A 20,468-nucleotide genomic window follows, 5' to 3' on the forward strand; every position below is an offset into this window, starting at 1 on the left:
TATATACTTTTTATTTAAAGGTTGAATCATAGTGGAAAGAACACGCTACAGCTTTGAAGGTAACACTAACATACAAGTTCATGTTTTGTAGTACAGGTTAATGATGTGGATATGAAAATATTAACTTGATATAGGGCTGTGCGATATGGCCTAAAAGTAATATCTACATTTTTTTCAGAGGTTTGGACAATTCACAATATATATCTTGATATCTTGTTTTTCTCTAAACAAAAACAAAAAAAAGTCCAAGACATAATTCTTAACTGAATTTTCTTCATTAAAATAAAAAAAATATACAAGGCCTATTTGTGCAGAACAAATGAACACACCCACACGTCTATTCTATTGTTTAGGAATGGTTGACCACTAGCTGCTTGAATATTTAATTTATATAATTAATTTAGTTCATTTGTTATAATTAAAACAGCCTATGGTTATTTGTTATTGGATTGGCAGAATGACAACTACTAACACATGAATTAGCCTACAGCTGGCCTGAACACTTTTTTTTGAATGCGCTTTAATTATCCAATGTCACACTTACCGATGGCGAGCCTGTGTCCAAAGCACTGCAAGCCGGTCCAGCTGTTCAAGCGCAATGCTTTTATCATGTTGCTCCTGCTGTCAGTTGTCATGTACACCTGTTGTTCTTCGTTCATCTTCCACGATGCCACAGAGGCTTTGAGACCCTGGGCCATTACTTCACCCGTATGGTCATCGGGGAAGTCATCTACGGCTTGGCAGCTGATATTTGTGGTAAAATGTACTGATTAGCTATAAAGCCTGACTTTTCTACTGTAAAGACTGGAACCATATCTTTCGCCATGTGCTAGGTCAATGCATCCGTTCTCCTTCCACCTCAAACTTTTCTTGTCATAAGGGATTACGTTTGAAAAGAAAGCGGCTATGGTAGCTTGTCTTTTAGCAGACGTTTTGGGAATCAGGCGACTGGAATCGGCATTGCGTAGTCTCACGCATTCCTGCCATTCCACCGCGTTTCAGTTGCAGGTGATGGAAGGGGTTGGTTGTGCTGCTCCTTTTCGTAGCGATTCTCTTTCGACACATTTTGCACAGGACATTCGTTTGCTTATCATCAGACCTCTTAAACCGGAACCCCTTCCATATGACAGAAAAATATTGCTGCCCTTTTTGGGGATAATTTCATCCTGACGAGAGTGAGCTAGCTTCCTCACTTTCCATGTTGGTGGAACTCTTACCGCCGCTACACTTCTCCAGCGTGGTTACAACGTGTAAAAGGCTGTCTAGGGTTGTGATTGGTGGATAACCTCTGTGCACGTGTTGTCACGCAATAGAACATGATTCGACATTGGGCTGACAGAGACAGTGAGATGCTGCATTTGTAAAACGTTACAACATTATAGCCGAACCTCGATTCTTGCGATACAGGCATTTTTCATATCGTGCTAAAACAACTCAAATATATCGGCCAGCCCTAACTTGCTAATAAATCATTTCAATATGATGAAAATAGGCTACAACAGAGCAGTTTAGTAACATAATAATGGAACAATGTCCTTTACACAAACAGCAGAGTTAACATAAAACACATACCAGGTTTTTATACAGTAAAGTAATTTATACTGTATAGGATCTGATCACAGAGCTTTTCTGTTTCAAAGACATCTTTGATCTGGATGGAACCGATCACTAAACTCTCGGTGCCAATACAAGCACTGATCACGACTCTCCAAAGATGATATTTATTAAACATAGCAATACATGAGTATGCTATCAGAAAATGGAGGACCAATTTCCAAATCCCATACAAATTACATTTAGCTTCTTTCACACTCAAGAGTGTGGTTATAAAATACTGCTATTTGAAAATATTCAAATGCATTTCCAATTTCCATCCAGATATGCATAGAAACGACATGAAATGAGAACACTGACCCCATAGCAATGACTTAAGGCTTGAGCGGTTTAACATTGCTATAGTAAAGAGGTTTCTTCCCATAGAGACAGACAAACAGGGTCCCTAGTACATCCTGGTCTCAGACTCATAGCAGTGCAGGAAACACCACACCTCAGTAGAGCTGGTGACTCAGTTTCCTTTGGTTTTGTTCAAACCCTGTTTCTCTGTTCACTTCAATTGCGTTAACACACACATAAAATGTTTACATTAAGTTCTTTGACGCATAAGCTTAGGCAAGCTCTCTAACTATCCTCCTCTGCACCAGCTGACATTGACCTAAGAACATTAGGCACAAGGGAAATGGTTCACTCAATCACAGCCACTACATTTCTACAGCAGATTCGCAAAGCAACACACTATGATATATGTGTGAACGTTTGTTTCTTGAGTGTGTGTGTGTGTAACAGCAATTACAAAGCACCCATCAGGCTCTCCTCAGTCTCTCTTCATGAAGGCCTGCATCATGTCCATTGGCAGGGGGAAGATGATGGTGGAGTTCTTCTCGGCAGCAATGGTGTTGAGCGTCTGCAGGTAGCGCAGCTGTAGGCCAGACGGAGACTCAGCGATTACCAGGGAGGCCTCCTTCAGAGCCCGTGATGCGTTCACCTCCCCCTCCGCTGCGATCACCTACACACACAGGGCCCAGGGGACAGCAGGAAGGGAGGAGGGGGACAGATACAGAGAGAAAGGGAGAGATGGGGGGAAAAGAGGGGCCATTAGTTAATGAAGAGAGATGATAGCGAGAGAGAGAGAGAATTCCACAGTATGCACAGAACAAGTGAATGTGAGTATATAGAGAGAAACCAGAGAGAGAGTGGATGATTAAATAAATAAAATAAATCAATCCCAGAGACCTCATATTTAACCAGCATATTCAACATGTGAAGATAGTATCCAGTCAGTGTAATGGCCGATGGGAGGAGACTCGATTAGAGGTTCCCCAGCTTGTGACCTGCTTTGCTCTCACTATCTGTTCTAGCTTAATGGAAGGGTTTTTACGGCAAGACCACTGGTTGCTAAGGAACAAGGCAGATGACATCTTGACCCTACACAAAAACATTTTCATCTGGATGATATATTTTGAGAGTAAATCAAGCCAAGAAATAACAAAATTGAGAAGACAACTGGAATTTTCACTCAGAGGAAAAGGATTTACCTCAAAAATAGACTAAATGCCTGTATGTCACAGCGTGTGTGTTTACCCTGGTCTGTATGTGTCAGTGCTGTACCTTAGCCCTGGCCTCGCGGCTAGCCTCGGCCTCTGCTGCCATGGCCCTCTGGAGCTGCTGGGGCAGTTTGACGTCCTTTATCTCCACCCGCTCCACCTTGATACCCCAGTCATCTGTAGCATCATCCAGGGTGGACTGGGAACAACACGGGTGGTAAAACATTCAGCTCCGCATCCAATAGGTAACTGTTATGGGATTTTTATGAATAATGACTAAATGCTGTATACATTTAACGTAGAACTATAACTAACATAATTCTACCCTGTCACTGTATGATTGTATGAAATTGATTAAAATCATAAAACTATAATCTGATGATGTGTGTAGTTTTAGTCAGGACTAGAACAAGAACTTTTGTTCCTTTTTAGTATGAAAGCAGGGTGCAAGTGTGAGACAACGTATGAGATAAGAGGAGCTATCGACAGACAAGCTTTACTACTGTGTTCCTTACAGGACATTCTGTCCCCACCCAGGGAGGGGAGAGACCTTGGGCTTGTAGTAGATTGTATAACAGGTGGCAGACAATGTATGAGAAGAAGACTTGTGAACTATATTGTCATTGTTTCTCAGAGGAGGAGGGACATTTATGACGAAATGTGAGGTATATAGACCAATGTACAGGAAATGATAGGCAGAGCGCTCTCGTAAATAAATGTTCTGACTATTGTGGCTGGGCCTCCGTCTGATTCATTTCAACCAGTTTCTTACAAATTCTGGGTTTCAGGCTGAGTAATTAATTCAATTGGGTATTATGAACACTGAGAACAAAATTCTCGTGACAGTAACCTCAGGTCATAATAGGCCCAGAACACCCCTTCCTTACACAGCATCTCTTTGAAGACTAGATGACATATCAATCTGACATACAGGTACCCTAGGGGTTAGAGCATTTTGTCAGTAACCGAAAGGTCGCTAGTTCAGATACCCGAGCCAACAATGTGAAAAATATGTCAATGTGCCCCTGAGCAAGGCACTTAACCCTAATTTGAACCAGCGGCGCCATACTTCTATGGCTGTCCCTGTAAAACAACACATTTCACTGCACCTATCCAGTATCTGTGAAAACAATAAATCTTTATATTAAACTGATAGAGATCCAAATGTTACTGCAGCAGTACGTCTGGGGGATGAAATGTCTTGAGAGACCAGGTTAAAAACAATAAGAAAGGCCATAACCGGAAGATCAATGAATGAGTTCTCCAATCCTAACCTTACCCATTACAGTGTACATTCTAAAAACAGAGTCATTCAGTGAACTCTCGCAAACTCTATGGCAATTATGACTTGCTGTTCAACACTAAATGAAGAACTATAATCTACACAGTCCCCTAGTACATGCATGATGTGGAGTTGTGCATGTCAGCATATGGTCAGTACAGAGTCATTAGTGGTCGATGTGGTTCAGTACCTGCATGCTGTGGGCGATCTCATTACGATCAGATAGGATCTCCGCCAGGTTCTTGGTTCCCAGGACGTTTCTCAGGGTGGTTTGTGCCAGGAGGCGGGTGGCAGCGTCAGCGTTGGTGATGTTGGCCACAGCCAGGGTGGCATTCTGAACACGGTAGTATACCACACCATCGACACTGACCGTCACTGAGTCCTTAGTCAGAACCTGATGAGGGGGGAACAATCAGTTACACTGACAACACTATGTATTACATGATAGGCTAATCATGGTAATACGGGGGGGGGGGCTCACCTCTTGTGGGGGGATGTCGAAGGTGATGGTGCGCATGTCCACATTGATGAAGCTATCTGTGCAGGGTAGGATGAAGAACAGGCCTGTGGGGTGTGACACACACACACGCACACACAAATTTAACAGCAAAGCTTAAAGCTACTCAATATCACAAAAGCTGAGAAAATGTCATTGTCAGTAAGGGTAGCATAAATCATTTAACATACAGTACAGTAAAATTGAGTAAATGTCTGGCATAAGACTACATTCAAGCCTGAGTTCCATTAGTCACACGACTGCTGTTGGTCATGACTCTATACATTTGCTAAATTCATGAACACCTATTTGTTTGCACACCCTCGGGTTCAGCATGGTACAATATAGTACAGTACAAACACAGAGTGCTGGGCATGATGGTGTGTAAGAAAGAGTCTTAACAGAGGCATTTAAAACTTCACTTGTGTATACATTTCCTTCTCCTTCTATAATAATTTTTCCTAGCTGGGACTTTAGCCCAATACCAGCTGGCCCTGGTAATACTGCAATGTAGTAGTATGCTCTAAATTTGCTATGAAAAGCATCATGGGATATGATGGAAAATTCCATGGATTCCCACCCTAAAAATGACAACAACTTGGTTAAGGCTAATGCAGAGCAAGACCAATGCATCAGGGAAAGATCTAGCATAAAAAGTGACTACTGACTAGCCTATAGTCTGACCTATAACAGTTGATCCTGTTAAAAGATCTTATTCGGCAGTTGGACAAGACTTGCTGCGGAGGGCGAGGGAGAGAGCGTGGAGATGAGCAGAGTTTACTTGGGGCGTGGAGATGAGCAGAGTTTACTTGGGGAAACCAAATACTAAACTAAACGTTGGTGTTTAGGCCTGGGCTCTTAGGGCAGATGAGGAACGTGAAGGTCCCTCCGTGATAGATGGAGAGGGTCTATTATTACCCCAGGCTGCTATCATGTGGCTGTTCCAGAATTCCGCAAGATCATGTTTCATCCATGGAGAGCATAACAGAAGGCTTCCCACAAACATAAAACAGACTTGAGAGTTTGAGGTCCATAGCATGGCTATGGTAGATTAGATAGACTACTGTGGCCACTTTACAGTTACAGTAACGTTAGTACCACCCCTGCACAAGTAATGCCATGTCACCTGAAATTACTGGAGGTTGGAGATTTGTGTAGTAATAGCGTATCTTCCACATTGTTAAAGGGATAGTGCAAGATTTTGGCAGTTAAGCCCTTTTCTACTTACCCATTCAGTAAAAGTGAAGAATTTGGTTCATTTGGCTCCCTGACCTGCATACAGTTACTATTGCTTTTTTTAGCTATAGACAACAATTATCTGCAAATAAGTTACAAACATTCTCTAAAGATGGCAATTCCTCACAGAAGGAACCATTTAAAACAACCTAAAGGTTGCAAGATTGAATCCTCGAGCTGACAAGGTAAAAATCTGTTGTTCTGCCCCTGAATAAGGCAGTTAACCCACTGTTCCTAGGCCGTCATTGAAAATAATAATTTGTTCTTAACTGACTTGCCTAGTTAAATAAAGGTAAAACAAATAAATAAATACATTTAGTGAGGAGAGAGAACCTCATTCTGTTCCCCGCAAATGTTTTCAGTGTTCAATGACTTTACTTAAATGTGGAGGCCCTCTAATAATTTGTTCAGGTAATAATTAAAATAGGCTCCGGTCAGCATTCTTGCCGACAAACTTGACCCAGTTTTGACGGTGCAACTACTTATTTGAAGTCTGGTATGCCAGTTGTGTCTTTGAAAATAAATGAGGCCAGCATTTTTGTAGGCATTTTCATGTATGCTATGTCCTGGACAGAGTTTATAGAAAGTCATACAAAATGGAAGTAGTAGTGCAGCAGCCTACCACAATGTAAAACGAATAGGTCAAAACAGATGTACCCCTAACCACATTAACACTGAGAAGAGGCTTGACTCCTCCTAACATATTTTCACAGTTAAGGTGGTTTTAAGACAGGACCACATACTGTTTATTGCCATTTTCATCCATCTCATACTGTCTGTGATCATAATATGTTCAATCAAGGGTTTTGGTACCTTTTTGGTAAAGTAAGTATGGGACCTTGAGAGAATCATAGCAAATATGCACAGTGAAACTTTTTCCAGGGACAGTGCATGTGACGGTGGTGATGGGGAGTATATCTATTACCTGGCCCTTTGGCTCCTCCTCGTACGATCCGCCCCAGGCGAAAGATGATGGCCCTCTCATACTCCTTCACAATCTGGGAGAGAAAGAAACACAGGCTTAATTAGTTGTCCCCTAGCCCTTGTTTGACATTTCTCACTCTACCTTCACTGACCAGTCAATACTGAAATACCACTGATTGGGTATCAACACCCCCCCCCCCCACCCCTTTTTTTTACTTTAAAGTGAGTATATATCTAACAATACAATTCTGGCAGCTGGTGTAGCATTAAGAGGAGAAAGCCAATTTCCATGGGAATAAAGGCATACTGGTAAGTGATCAATTCATAGAATAAATAGACTCACACAAATGACACCACTAACCAGTTCTCAGTTCACGCATCATCTATCTTGTGTGGATGTATAGGTAATAACTGTACCTTAATACACATCCATATGGAGAGAGGCAGAGTTGCAAGCATCAGAAGGATGGATAAGCCGACTATGATCCAACCACATAGGCCATTGTCAGTATCTGAGCTCTCCAAAGCTGAAAGACAATACAAAAACATACAAACGAAGTAAAATACAACCGGAGACAGAAAATAAACCTTTTCACATCCCAGCCATTACAAGAGCAGCCCCTTCAACATCATGCATTTCTGGGAACTTCTTTACTCTTTATTTTTCATTTGGATTCTTCTGTGAATTGCCAAGTGAAAGAGAAAGGGGGACACCTAGTCAGTTGTACAACTGAATGCCTTCAACTGAAATGTCTTCCACATTTTACCCAACTTTTTTTTTTTGACAGGCAATTCTGATATTTTTCCCACTAATTGGTCTTTGACCAACCAGATCAGCTCTGAAAAAAAGCTGATGTGGTAAGACCTGATGTGATTGGTCAAAAGACCAATTATGTAAAGAATATCAGAATTGGGCTGCCTGTGTAAACGCAACCTTAATAACCTAAATTGTGCGTCAGATACATAGGCTACAAACAATTAGGCTGAAATTTGTTTTAGAACTACCGGTAATACCCAGAAACAGTGTGCATGTGTCTCATGTCAGCAACCAGCGGAAGCATCCCATCCAGGTAACTGGGACATCACACTAACCTTTCCCTAGATTCACACTCTGAACCACCCACCCACCACACCAACCAATCGGATTAGAAGGAAAATAAACAGCCTAGAAGAGATTCAACTTCTCCACTGGGACTTTTTAAATTACATTTGGCAAATGCAAACCCCTAAAGTTTTACTCATTGAATTAAACCTATAGGCTACATGGCTAACTATCTAACAAGCATCTATCCCTTCAAGGAGACTACCTGTATCAGAATCAGAGAAAGAGAAATGTCATACAAAGCCTTCACAACAGTAACATTGCAAGCCTTGAATGAGGGGGATACACTCATATAATAGCCCAGTTAGCAAAACTATTCTGGTGCATTCTAGGGCTAATAGTTACTAATACTAACTGACACTAAACTAAGTTATGGATTTTATCTGGCAAATTTACATTGGGCAAATAACCTTATTATACTACTACCTAGCAGGGCTATCGCCCTACCCAAGCTCAAGACCAAAAATGCAAAAGTAGGCTACAAAAAAAGTAGATTTAAAATCAGTCCAAACCCAATTAAAATGCAATGGCAGTTTAGCATATTGATTGGCTGGCTTTTAGACCATGCGGAGCATCTCTCTGAGAGAAGCTGCCAGCCTGCCCGCCATTCTCTCAGAGAGTGCCAGACAGTTTACTTTGCCGGTCAGCCACATTGTTTGTTGAGTTGCAGCGGTCAGTGAAAAGCAGTTAAATATTTAAAAACACAATCGTATGAAAAACAGTTTAGAAAGCAAATGGCTTTAGCTGAAAAGAGAAGAAATAGACTGAACTGTCTCAACTCCCAATTGAGTGAACAGTAGCCTATCCATCTTAGTGGAGAGCATTGGCCATATCTCCAGTGAGTGTGCGCATATTCACTTTCTTTATCATTGGATCACTACCACTGGAACGTGTTTTTGGGGACAATCATTTCCTCCTCCAGGCTAGATGGATGTCATACTGTACAATTTGCTTCTCCCCTTTTCGTAGACCTAGATTAGATGGTTGATCTGTTTGTCAGTGTCAGCAGAGTAGGCTACTAATATGTGTCATTTAAAAAAAGATGCTTATGCTTATGTCTCCAGTCATATAAAGTTTAGTAGAATTGCATGAAATGTGTTTATAAAAAGGCCACATTTTTCCTATGCAACGAAATGAGAACAAACGTGCTCAGGCATGCATTGTTCAGAACTGTCTATTTTGCTAACAGTGATTGAGATATATTATTAGCCAAAATGATGACTATGCAATCTTCTCACATTAGGAATAGTAGCCTAACATGTTCGCGTCGCGTGCGGTACATGTTATTCAATCCCTGCGCCTCAGCGAGCGTCTGCGTGCGGTACATGTTATTCAATCCCTGCGCCTCAGCGAGGGTCTGCGTGCGGTACATGTTATTCAATCCCTGCGCCTCAGCGAGGGTCTGCGTGCGGTACATGTTATTCAATCCCTGCGCCTCAGCGAGGGTCTGCGTGCGGTACATGTTATTCAATCCCTGCGCCTCAGCGAGCGTCTGCGTGTGGTACATGTTATTCAATCCCTGCGCCTCAGCGAGGGTCTGCGTGCGGTACATGTTATTCAATCCCTGCGCCTCAGCGAGGGTCTGCGTGCGGTACATGTTATTCAATCCCTGCGCCTCAGCGAGCGTCTGCGTGCGGTACATGTTATTCAATCCCTGCGCCTCAGCGAGTGTCTGCGTTGCCAGACGCTAAAATAGAAATAGGTTCTTTTTGTGACCCTCAACACACTGCAAGTCCGGCCTATCCCATCTCCTCATTAGTTTGTAAGAGCATATACCCATGTGCCATCTCCTCATTGGTGTTTAGGAGCATATACCCACATGGGTGATTGAAAGATGAACTGACGTCCACACTCCAGTCGGTTGTAGTAATGCCCCGTAAAATTGCCAACCGCCATATAAAGTCCAAAGAAGTAAAAAAGAAGCCTGAGGAAGGAGGAGAGATGACGAAAAAGGAATTCGGGTTTACTGTTTTATGTGTGGATTAATTGTTGCAGTAAAGGAACCTTGTGCATTTCAGGTCAAATAACAACCCAATGTTTATATCCCAGGACAAATTAGCTAGCAACAGCAAGCTAGCTAGCTAAATTGCCAGAAATGTTTAATGCTTTTCGACCTGTCCCCAAATGAATATAATTGGTTCAGAGTTTGTTTTGATATTTCAACCTGCGTGTCCTGATCGTGTCTGGTGTGGGGGTACAAAATCAACCTGCGTGTCCTGATCGTGTCTGGTGTGGGGGTACAAAATCAACCTGCGTGTCCTGATCGTGTCTGGTGTGGGGGTACAAAATCAACCTGCGTGTCCTGATCGTGTCTGGTGTGGGGGTACAAAATCAACCTGCGTGTCCTGATCGTGTCTGGTGTGGGGGTACAAAATCAACCTGCGTGTCCTGATCGTGTCTGGTGTGGGGGTACAAAATCAACCTGCGTGTCCTGATCGTGTCTGGTGTGGGGGTACAAAATCAACCTGCGTGTCCTGATCGTGTCTGGTGTGGGGGTACAAAATCAACCTGCGTGTCCTGATCGTGTCTGGTGTGGGGGTACAAAATCAACCTGCGTGTCCTGATCGTGTCTGGTGTGGGGGTACAAAATCAACCTGCGTGTCCTGATCGTGTCTGGTGTAGGGGTACAAAATCAACCTGCGTGTCCTGATCGTGTCTGGTGTGGGGGTACAAAATCAACCTGCGTGTCCTGATCGTGTCTGGTGTGGGGGTACAAAATCAACCTGCGTGTCCTGATCGTGTCTGGTGTGGGGGTACAAAATCAACCTGCGTGTCCTGATCGTGTCTGGTGTGGGGGTACAAAATCAACCTGCGTGTCCTGATCGTGTCTGGTGTGGGGGTACAAAATCAACCTGCGTGTCCTGATCGTGTCTGGTGTGGGGGTACAAAATCAACCTGCGTGTCCTGATCGTGTCTGGTGTGGGGGTACAAAATCAACCTGCGTGTCCTGATCGTGTCTGGTGTGGGGGTACAAAATCAACCTGCGTGTCCTGATCGTGTCTGGTGTGGGGGTACAAAATCAACCTGCGTGTCCTGATCGTGTCTGGTGTGGGGGTACAAAATCAACCTGCGTGTCCTGATCGTGTCTGGTGTGGGGGTACAAAATCAACCTGCGTGTCCTGATCGTGTCTGGTGTGGGGGTACAAAATCAACCTGCGTGTCCTGATCGTGTCTGGTGTGGGGGTACAAAATCAACCTGCGTGTCCTGATCGTGTCTGGTGTGGGGGTACAAAATCAACCTGCGTGTCCTGATCGTGTCTGGTGTGGGGGTACAAAATCAACCTGCGTGTCCTGATCGTGTCTGGTGTGGGGGTACAAAATCAACCTGCGTGTCCTGATCGTGTCTGGTGTGGGGGTACAAAATCAACCTGCGTGTCCTGATCGTGTCTGGTGTGGGGGTACAAAATCAACCTGCGTGTCCTGATCGTGTCTGGTGTGGGGGTACAAAATCAACCTGCGTGTCCTGATCGTGTCTGGTGTGGGGGTACAAAATCAACCTGCGTGTCCTGATCGTGTCTGGTGTGGGGGTACAAAATCAACCTGCGTGTCCTGATCGTGTCTGGTGTGGGGGTACAAAATCAACCTGCGTGTCCTGATCGTGTCTGGTGTGGGGGTACAAAATCAACCTGCGTGTCCTGATCGTGTCTGGTGTGGGGGTACAAAATCAACCTGCGTGTCCTGATCGTGTCTGGTGTGGGGGTACAAAATCAACCTGCGTGTCCTGATCGTGTCTGGTGTGGGGGTACAAAATCAACCTGCGTGTCCTGATCGTGTCTGGTGTGGGGGTACAAAATCAACCTGCGTGTCCTGATCGTGTCTGGTGTGGGGGTACAAAATCAACCTGCGTGTCCTGATCGTGTCTGGTGTGGGGGTACAAAATCAACCTGCGTGTCCTGATCGTGTCTGGTGTGGGGGTACAAAATCAACCTGCGTGTCCTGATCGTGTCTGGTGTGGGGGTACAAAATCAACCTGCGTGTCCTGATCGTGTCTGGTGTGGGGGTACAAAATCAACCTGCGTGTCCTGATCGTGTCTGGTGTAGGGGTACAAAATCAACATGCGTGTCCTGATCGTGTCTGGTGTAGGGGTACAAAATCAACCTGCGTGTCCTGATCGTGTCTGGTGTAGGGGTACAAAATCAACCTGCGTGTCCTGATCGTGTCTGGTGTGGGGGTACAAAATCAACCTGCGTGTCCTGATCGTGTCTGGTGTAGGGGTACAAAATCAACCTGCGTGTCCTGATCGTGTCTGGTGTGGGGGTACAAAATCAACCTGCGTGTCCTGATCGTGTCTGGTGTGGGGGTACAAAATCAACCTGCGTGTCCTGATCGTGTCTGGTGTGGGGGTACAAAATCAACCTGCGTGTCCTGATCGTGTCTGGTGTGGGGGTACAAAATCAACCTGCGTGTCCTGATCGTGTCTGGTGTGGGGGTACAAAATCAACATGCGCATGCGCACGTCCAGTTTGGTCAGCATGTAACTGACATTAGTCTGCAAATGTAATGATCCCCATTGCCTTAATAAATCATTCACACCCGTTGACTTTTTCTAAATGTTGCTGTGTTACAGCCTGAATAATTGTTTTATTAAATGTAGATTTATTTTGTCACTGGCCTACACACAATACCCCATAATGTCAAGGTGGAATGATGTTTTTAGAAATGTTTACTAATTCGGAATTTGCAATAATGCCGCGTTCAAAACAACTGAGAACTTGGAAAAATACAAGGTGAAATCAGGACGTCAGTGATCTTCAGGTCGGAAAGTCGGAGCTCTAGAAAGAGGCTCGAGTTCCCGAGTTGGAATTCCGAGTTGGATGACCGTTCAAATCGTTTTTCCCAGTCAGAGATAGTTTTTTTCAGATTTACCAGTTGTTTTGAACGCTCAGAAGTCGGAGATTTACGAGTTCACAGTTGTTTAACATGGCATTAGATAGAGCCCGTTAAGATCCTAATTGCGGTCTAAAGCTATCAGTGGCATGTATTCATGGATGCCAGGCTTCCCCCAAAGAAAAATGACCAAGAAAAAAAGAATACAGAAAATAATGTATCTTTCGTGTTTCATACTTTTTCTTAAATTTGCACGAGGCTGAATGTACAGTATATCACTGGAGAAAGCATCCAGATGAGTGAAACAGCGCCCCTCTGTCTCTGTATGTACAGACCATCTATCTGTTAATGTCTGGTCATAAAGAGTATTACATTGTTGCCGCCCATAGCATTGAATGCAAGGAACGCACTAAAAAAAAGTGTCAAGGGAAGCCAGTTTGGATTTGGCGTCACTCCTATCAAATCGCATTGACAGCATACATAAATGACAGAAACAACTTGAATTGTTACATCTCGCTGTGTTGTTGTCCCCTGGAGGCTAGCTAGCTAAAATTGCCCTTTCCTAAACTAACCATGGATGGAGATAGGGATTTGGACTTCTGGTTTTAACTAGTTCTCCTTACTGGTCAATGATTATAATGGCAACTCTGATCCAACCATTAGTTCATACATTGTGCCCCTGGCCTGATGGGATGGAAGTTCAATACGTAGCTACATGTAGAAGGCTAATGTTAACTAGCTAATGTTGCCCATGCAAGGAAGTTAGGCTAGTGAGCAAGAATTTTAACCAGGTAGCCTAGGACAACAACAAATAAAAGTGTGTACTTTATGACAGAGTGACAGACCATTTTGTCAACATGAAAGAGAGAAGGATGGCATTGGCATTTCTCTACAAGTAGGGTGAGTCAACATGTTTTTCTACTTGCAGAAACACACACATAGATCAGAATCATGGACATGTTTGTATGGGTATTCGAACAGAGCTATGGTCCTTTTTTTGCTTTCCTGAGTAAGGCAGCTCCAAACTACCGGTGTTTCAACCTAGCTCAGTGATTTCTGTGGTGGTGGGCCAGCCAGTGGAAAATATGGCACATAGGGGTTGGTAATGTTCTCTATTTGCGCCGTGATTGGCCTAGTGTTCTGTCACTCATGCGGACACTATGTCACTGCCAAATCTAAGGGTAGAGCTCGAAAATTCAAGCCCCTTGGGTGCTGCCATAGGCTGCAGTCCAAACACGTTATTTTTACCCTCTCAGCCCTTGCACTAGCCACTTTCCTTCTGTGGAATCCCAGTCAAACCGGAAGCAGTTTGATTGCCATCTTAAGTGGAGGTCCAATTCACTGTTGCCCCTTCTGCCCTCGATTTAGCTCGAAGGAGCGAGTGAACAACTTTGGTCACTTGCAGGGTTGATGTGACCCACAATTCAATGCAAACTGTAGTCACGTCAAATTCTGGTGGCCGCTAAGTGTCAAATTTAATAAACAAGGCTGCATTTTTGACATGTCAGAAAAAAGTATAAAGCTAGCTTGCTAAAAAATATATATAGACATTGATTTTAGTGTTCGCAAATTGGCTTAGTCTCGTAGTAAGGAACCTATAAAATGTAGATGGATTAATTTAAGGTATACATTCAGTTGTGACAATGTAAAACGTAATTCAAGGGCTGAGGGTTTAGGGCTGAGGGCTGTCTACTTTGAGTTTGAAACGCAGCCATAGAGCTACATTAGAAGTGCCCATCTAAGAAGGCTCAAGGTCATTGATCACCGATAAAATGACCTCAAATCACGTTATACAGTTGAAGTTGGAAGTTTACATACACCTTAGCCAAATACATTCAAACTCAGTTTTCACAATTTCTGACATTTAATCCTAGTAAAAAATCCCTGTTTAAAGTCAGTTAGGATCACCACTTTATTTTAAGAATGTGAAATGTCAGAATAATAGTAGAGAAAATTATTTATTTCAGCTTTTATTTCTTTCATCACATTCCCAGTGGGTCAGAAGTTTACATACACTCAATTAGTATTTGGTAGCATTGCCTTTAAATTGTTTAACTTGGGTCAAACGTTTCGGGTAGCCTTTCACAAGCTTCCCACAATGAGTTGGGTGAATTTTGGCCCATTCCGCCATACAGAGCTGGTGTAACTGAGTCAGGTTTGTAGGCCTCCTTGCTCGCACACGCTTTTTCAGTTCTACCCACAAATCTTCTATGGGATTGAGGTCAGGGCTTTGTGATGGCCACTCCAATAGCTTAATTTTGTTGTCCTTAAGCCATTTTGCCACAACTTTGGAAGTATGCTTGGGATCATTGTCCATTTGGAAGACCCATTTGCGACCACGCTTTAACTTCCTGACTGATGTCTTGAGATGTTGCTTCAATATATCCACATAATTTTGCATCCTCATGATGCCATCTATTTTGTGAAGTGCACCAGTCCCTCCTGCAAAAAAGCACCCCCACAACATGATGCTGCCACCCCTGTGCTTCACGGTTGGGATGGTGTTCTTCAGCTTGCAAGCCTCCCTCTTTTTACTCCAAACATAACGATGGTCATTATGGCCAAACAGTTCTATTTTTGTTTCATCAGACCAGAGGACATTTCTCCAAAAAAGTACAATCTTTGTGCAGTTGCAAACCGTAGTCTGTTTTTTTTATGGCGGTTTTAGAGCAGTGGCTTCTTCCTTGCTGAGCGGCCTTTCAGGTTATGTCGATATAGGACTCGTTTTACTGTGGATATAGATACTCCTGTACCTGCTTCCTCCAGCATCTTCACAAGGTCCTTTGCTATTGTTCTGGGATTGGTTTGTACTTTTCGCACCAAAGTACGTTCATCTCTAGGAGACAGAACGCTTCTCCTTCCTGAGTGGTATGATGGCCATGGTGTTTATACTTGCGTACTATTGTTTGTACAGACGAACGTGGTACCTTCAGGCGTTTGGAAATTGCTCCCAAGGATGAACCAGACTTGTGGAGTTATACAATTTCTTTTCTGAGGTCTTGGCTGATTTCTTTTGATTTTCCCATGATGTCAGGCAAAGAGACACCGCGTTTGAAGGTAGGCCTTGAAATACATCCACAGGTACCCCTTCCAATTGACTCAAATTATGTCAATTAGCCTATCAGAAGCTTCTAAAGCCATGACATCATTTTCTGGAATTTCCCAAGCTGTTTAAAGACACAGTCAACTTAGTGTATGTAACCTTCTGACCCACTGGAATTGTGATACAGTGAATTATAAGTGAAATAATCTGTCTGTAAACAATTGTTGGGAAAATGACTTGTGTCATGCACAAAGTAGATGTCCTGACCAATTTGCCAAAACTATAGTTTGTTAACAAGAAATTTGTGGAGTGGTTGAAAAACAAGTTATAATGACTCCAACTTAAGTGTATGTAAACTTCCAACTTCAACTGTATCTACGGTAGCTTTGATTGAACTGATCATGTCAACATACTTTCAAAATCTTAGCTAGCAGTCATCATCCATTCATGAATCAAGTCGACAATCTACTGGCACATCATTTTTAATCCATGTCATATGAAGAGAAATAATGAAGAGAAATTATAGAATAAACATATCGGTACTCATTAGCCATTGGACATATAATTACACAAGTTGGAAATTGCAAATTCAACAATGAGTGGTTTGGAAAGAATCCGTGATTAACTGCAAGGATTGCGAAGCAATAACTAGCCGGTTATTCAGTGGAGTGAGTGTGTGGTCCCAATTCTCGGTTTAAGGTTCTCTTTTCCGAGCTTAAAATGGTAAACATTCAACATTGGCCATGCTGTCAATCCAGCATGATTTCTGCCGCGCTCAAAACAACTGTTAACTCAGAACTGGGAAATCTAACTTCAGTGAGTTCAAGACAACTGGGAACTCAGGAAAAATATCTCTGACTGGGAAAATATGTTTGGAACGGTCATCCAAATCGGAATTGTAAGTCGGGAACTCTGGCCTCTTTCTAGAGCTACGACATGAAGATCACTGATGTCATCATTATTCAACCATATTTTTTTCAGAGTTCCCAGTTCTCTTGAAAGCACCATAAATCCAGAGAATGCCAGACTTTGATGACAAAGTTTGATGACAAATTGCCCACGAAGGACCGCCGTGCCACCTTCCTGTTCAAGTGAGCACAGCACAACAAGGTCCAAAAATGTCTTGAATGCTGCTGCATAAATGACGTAATATGCCAGGGAGATATGTATACTGTAGCTAAGAAAGTAATACTAAGTATGTTGTGTAGTAAGCTGTTAGTAGCCCATGTGCCTCATCCTAATAATTTGGTATATTTTCCCCTCATAATTTCACCTACTGTTCTGACTTGGTGGTGCACAGGCCTATAACTGTTTTTTGAGAAATGTAATCATTAAATATTGTAAAAGCTTTCATTTTCTGCTTATATGCCCCCTTTATTTATCCTACAGTTCTGACTTGGTGTACAGGGAGAACACTAAGAACGGCCCACATTCTGAATTCTGTCGCTATACATTTCAAAAGTGCTGAACAAATAGTTAATGACTACAACCGTCCTAGCTCGCTCATTAATGTCTTAATCAATTTTACGTATTGCCTCTTATGTATTGTCTTCCCCTTATGCTGCTTATTGTCAGTAGAAAGCACATTTGTTCAAGCAAGTCAGCTATGTTTTTTAGTAGGCAGTAATTGAGGCTGAATGAACTGTATTGCCAGACAAGGCTCCGCTGATAGCCAGGTGTAGCAGTGGTAAGGTGTTGGGACAACTTTATGTAGTTTGTGTGCACCGTTTGTCACCATTTATAGTGCAAGTAATGTATTTTGCCCTATAGTCCAAGTAAATAATTTGCCCTACCAAGATTTACATGCTAAAATCGCCACTCTATGTAGCTTACGTTGATTGGACTAAATTGTTTTTGGTATCTTTTAGTTGTCACTGTATTAGACTAAGCATGTGATATGATGATGCTGAAATGGTGCTGGAATAGTGGAGGCAAGCTCCTGTTTTCTTTGTGATTTGCATAACTCTCGTGGTTCTTAAATCAATAGGCTAGTTGTTTAGTGGTCCAAAAATATCGGGAAACATTAACTTGCTTGATCGTGCTGTAGGTCAATTAACTGTTTGTTGACATGCAATATGCTTTGTGGACTTCGCCGGATAGAGGTTGCTCTCCGATTTGGTGATTCAACAAAGGGGTGGTTGAATTTATTCTGCCACTTTGTCTTCTTATTGTCTCGGCCTTTAGGCCTATATAATCACGGTCGCAATGCATATGAAATAACAGGTTCTAGCGCAAACAACTCAATTATCACAACACAGGTTGTAATATGGCTATTTTTCTGACTTTTTCCAGGTGATTTTATCCACGCACCGCTACTGGAAGCTAGTAGCTTCTGCACATCACTGTAGGCAAAATGTATTCGATGCAACAATGTAATTGTAATCTCAAACCGTAACTGTTAAATCAGCAAGTCTGCTAAATTGTGGCAAAAATGCGTGGGTCTCTGGACTTGCGTGACACAGCCGTGTTTTGTAGGGCGTGTCCCTGTCCCACTACTTTCTTTGGTCATGTGTTGTCTAAAGAGACGCAAATGTGGCCATTTTGTCTCTAAATATAAACATATCCGCCGGCTTTAGTAAATAAACCGGATTACCTGCTTGACGTTCCCGTCTTTTACTCTCCCTCGACTGGGTTTCTTTGCCGTATTCTTCCATTGTAAAATACAGTTCAGTCACTGATCTCAGAGCTGTGGCTTGAGGTTAGTATGTTTGTTGCTGAAAACCAGCTTGTGTTTGAGTCACATTATAGTAGGCTACCTCTCCCGATGACGTTAAATATATTTTTTCTTAATTTTCATGCACTTTGTCACCCCCTACTGGGTATAATAGGTCAACCACTACAATGAAATGTGTCCATGGAGATATATGGAGGACTCGAGTGCCAGATAGCTCGTTTTACGTTTTAGCATGGGCAGCACCATTGAGGACTTTCACCATTTTGTAGTAGTCAACTGGGTGGACTTCCTATAGGTTAAGGAAGTATCACATAATTCCACCTAGATCATAAGGAGGGATCAGACAATTATTTATACTTGTAAGCAAACATTCCATAACTACAGGTGGCATAAATCGCCAACCTTGGTTTTCTACCTGTTCAAAAAGCACAGTCCAGGTGGCAGTAGTAGAAGAAGAAAATTGACCACTTCAAAATGGAGATGGCCTCAATTACACTAACCATGCTCTCATAGACGCCATGATGGGACAGATAAGATGTTGCATCCTCTAACTATCTCTATGAATGTGCCTTTATCCCAATAGTGGGGTGGTGTATCTGATAAATTGTTAACTTTTTGATAAAAGCCCCAAATTTGGCAATGATGTAGATTTATGTACCCTGAAAATATTTAGATATGGATCCACCCCAGATTTGGCCTATGGGGGGTGTCGCAGCCATTTTTGGAAAAATGGCCCCTGACTGTAATACTATTTTACAAATCAGAAGGACTGCTTTGAGGTCAAGGGACCAAATTTGTCATAGAGCTTGATTTATGGACCATGAAAATATATTTAAATATGGAGCCACCACAGATTTGGCCCCTGGGGGCCGTAGCGGCCATCATTTGGAATGGCTGCTAACGGTAGCACTAATTAACAGTTCAGATGGATTTATTTTGTTGTTGAGACAAACACACCAAATTTGTCACAAAGCTAGATTTATGTCACAAGAAAACAAATAGATATGGAGCCACTGCAGATTTGGCCCGGTGGGAGTCATGGGGCAGGCATTTTACTAAATGGCCGCAGACTATACCACTATTTTACAAACCTTTAATCTACAAAACGTGGCCTGTACTTCTTGCCCTGGATCTCCTGAAAACCAAAAGGTTTAAAGGCCCAGTGCAGTCAAAACCATGATTTTTCTGTGTTTTAGATACCATCAGTGGCCAGTTTATTAGGTACACTACCTCACAGACAGTGAGTCAGGTGGTCGTGGCTTGCAGACAGGCATTGAGGCATTCACTTGCTGTTCGATTGAATGTTAGAACAGGAAAAACGAGTGATACTTTGAGTATGGTATGATCATCTGTGCCAGGCGCGCCGGTTTCAGTACTTTAGAAACAGTCGGCCTCCTGGGCTTTTCACACATGACAGTGTTTATGTACCGAGAATGGTGCGACAAACAAAAAACATCCAGTCAGCGGCAGTCCTGTGTGCGAAAACAGCTCGTTGATGAGAAGCCGAGGAGATTGGCAAGAATGGTGCAAGCTAACAGGCGGGCCACAAACAGGCAAATAATGGCACAGTACAACAGTGGTGTGCAGAACGGCATCTCGGAATGCACAACTTGTCGGTCCTTATCACACATGGGTTATTGCAGCAGACGACCACACCGGTTTCCACTCCTATCAACTTAAAACAAGATGTGGCTCCAGTGGGCACGTGATCACAAACACTGGACAATTGAGGAGTGGAAAAACATTGCCTGGTCTGATGAATTCTGGTTCCTGATGGCAGAG

At 42.9% G+C, this 20,468-nt stretch overlaps 1 protein-coding gene across 1 annotated transcript; it reads right to left on the minus strand.

The window, feature by feature from the left end:
* Positions 1-1,707: 1,707 nt before the first annotated feature.
* LOC129864074 (stomatin-like) lies at positions 1,708-18,799 on the minus strand. The gene is made up of 7 exons (XM_055936660.1): positions 18,606-18,799; positions 7,457-7,566; positions 7,041-7,113; positions 4,865-4,947; positions 4,574-4,777; positions 3,166-3,300; positions 1,708-2,563 (listed from the first exon to the last, which is right to left on the minus strand). The coding sequence occupies exons 1-7, from the start codon at positions 18,664-18,666 to the stop codon at positions 2,372-2,374; spliced, it is 858 nt and encodes a 285-aa protein (XP_055792635.1). The 5' UTR covers positions 18,667-18,799; the 3' UTR covers positions 1,708-2,371.
* Positions 18,800-20,468: the final 1,669 nt, after the last annotated feature.

Source organism: Salvelinus fontinalis, chromosome 10 (assembly GCF_029448725.1).
Source record: "Salvelinus fontinalis isolate EN_2023a chromosome 10, ASM2944872v1, whole genome shotgun sequence".
Classification (NCBI taxonomy): domain Eukaryota; kingdom Metazoa; phylum Chordata; class Actinopteri; order Salmoniformes; family Salmonidae; genus Salvelinus; species Salvelinus fontinalis.

Coding starts and splice junctions, on each gene's coding strand:
- LOC129864074 (XM_055936660.1), bottom strand. CDS start 18,666: ATGGAAGAATACGGCAAAGAAACCCAGTCGAGGGAGAGTAAAAGACGG. Junction 4,778..4,864: donor TCGACATCCCCCCACAAGAG/GTGAGCCCCCCC, acceptor CCCCCTCATCAG/GTTCTGACTAAGGACTCAGT. Junction 2,564..3,165: donor GCCGCGAGGCCAGGGCTAAG/GTACAGCACTGA, acceptor CTGTGTGTGTAG/GTGATCGCAGCGGAGGGGGA.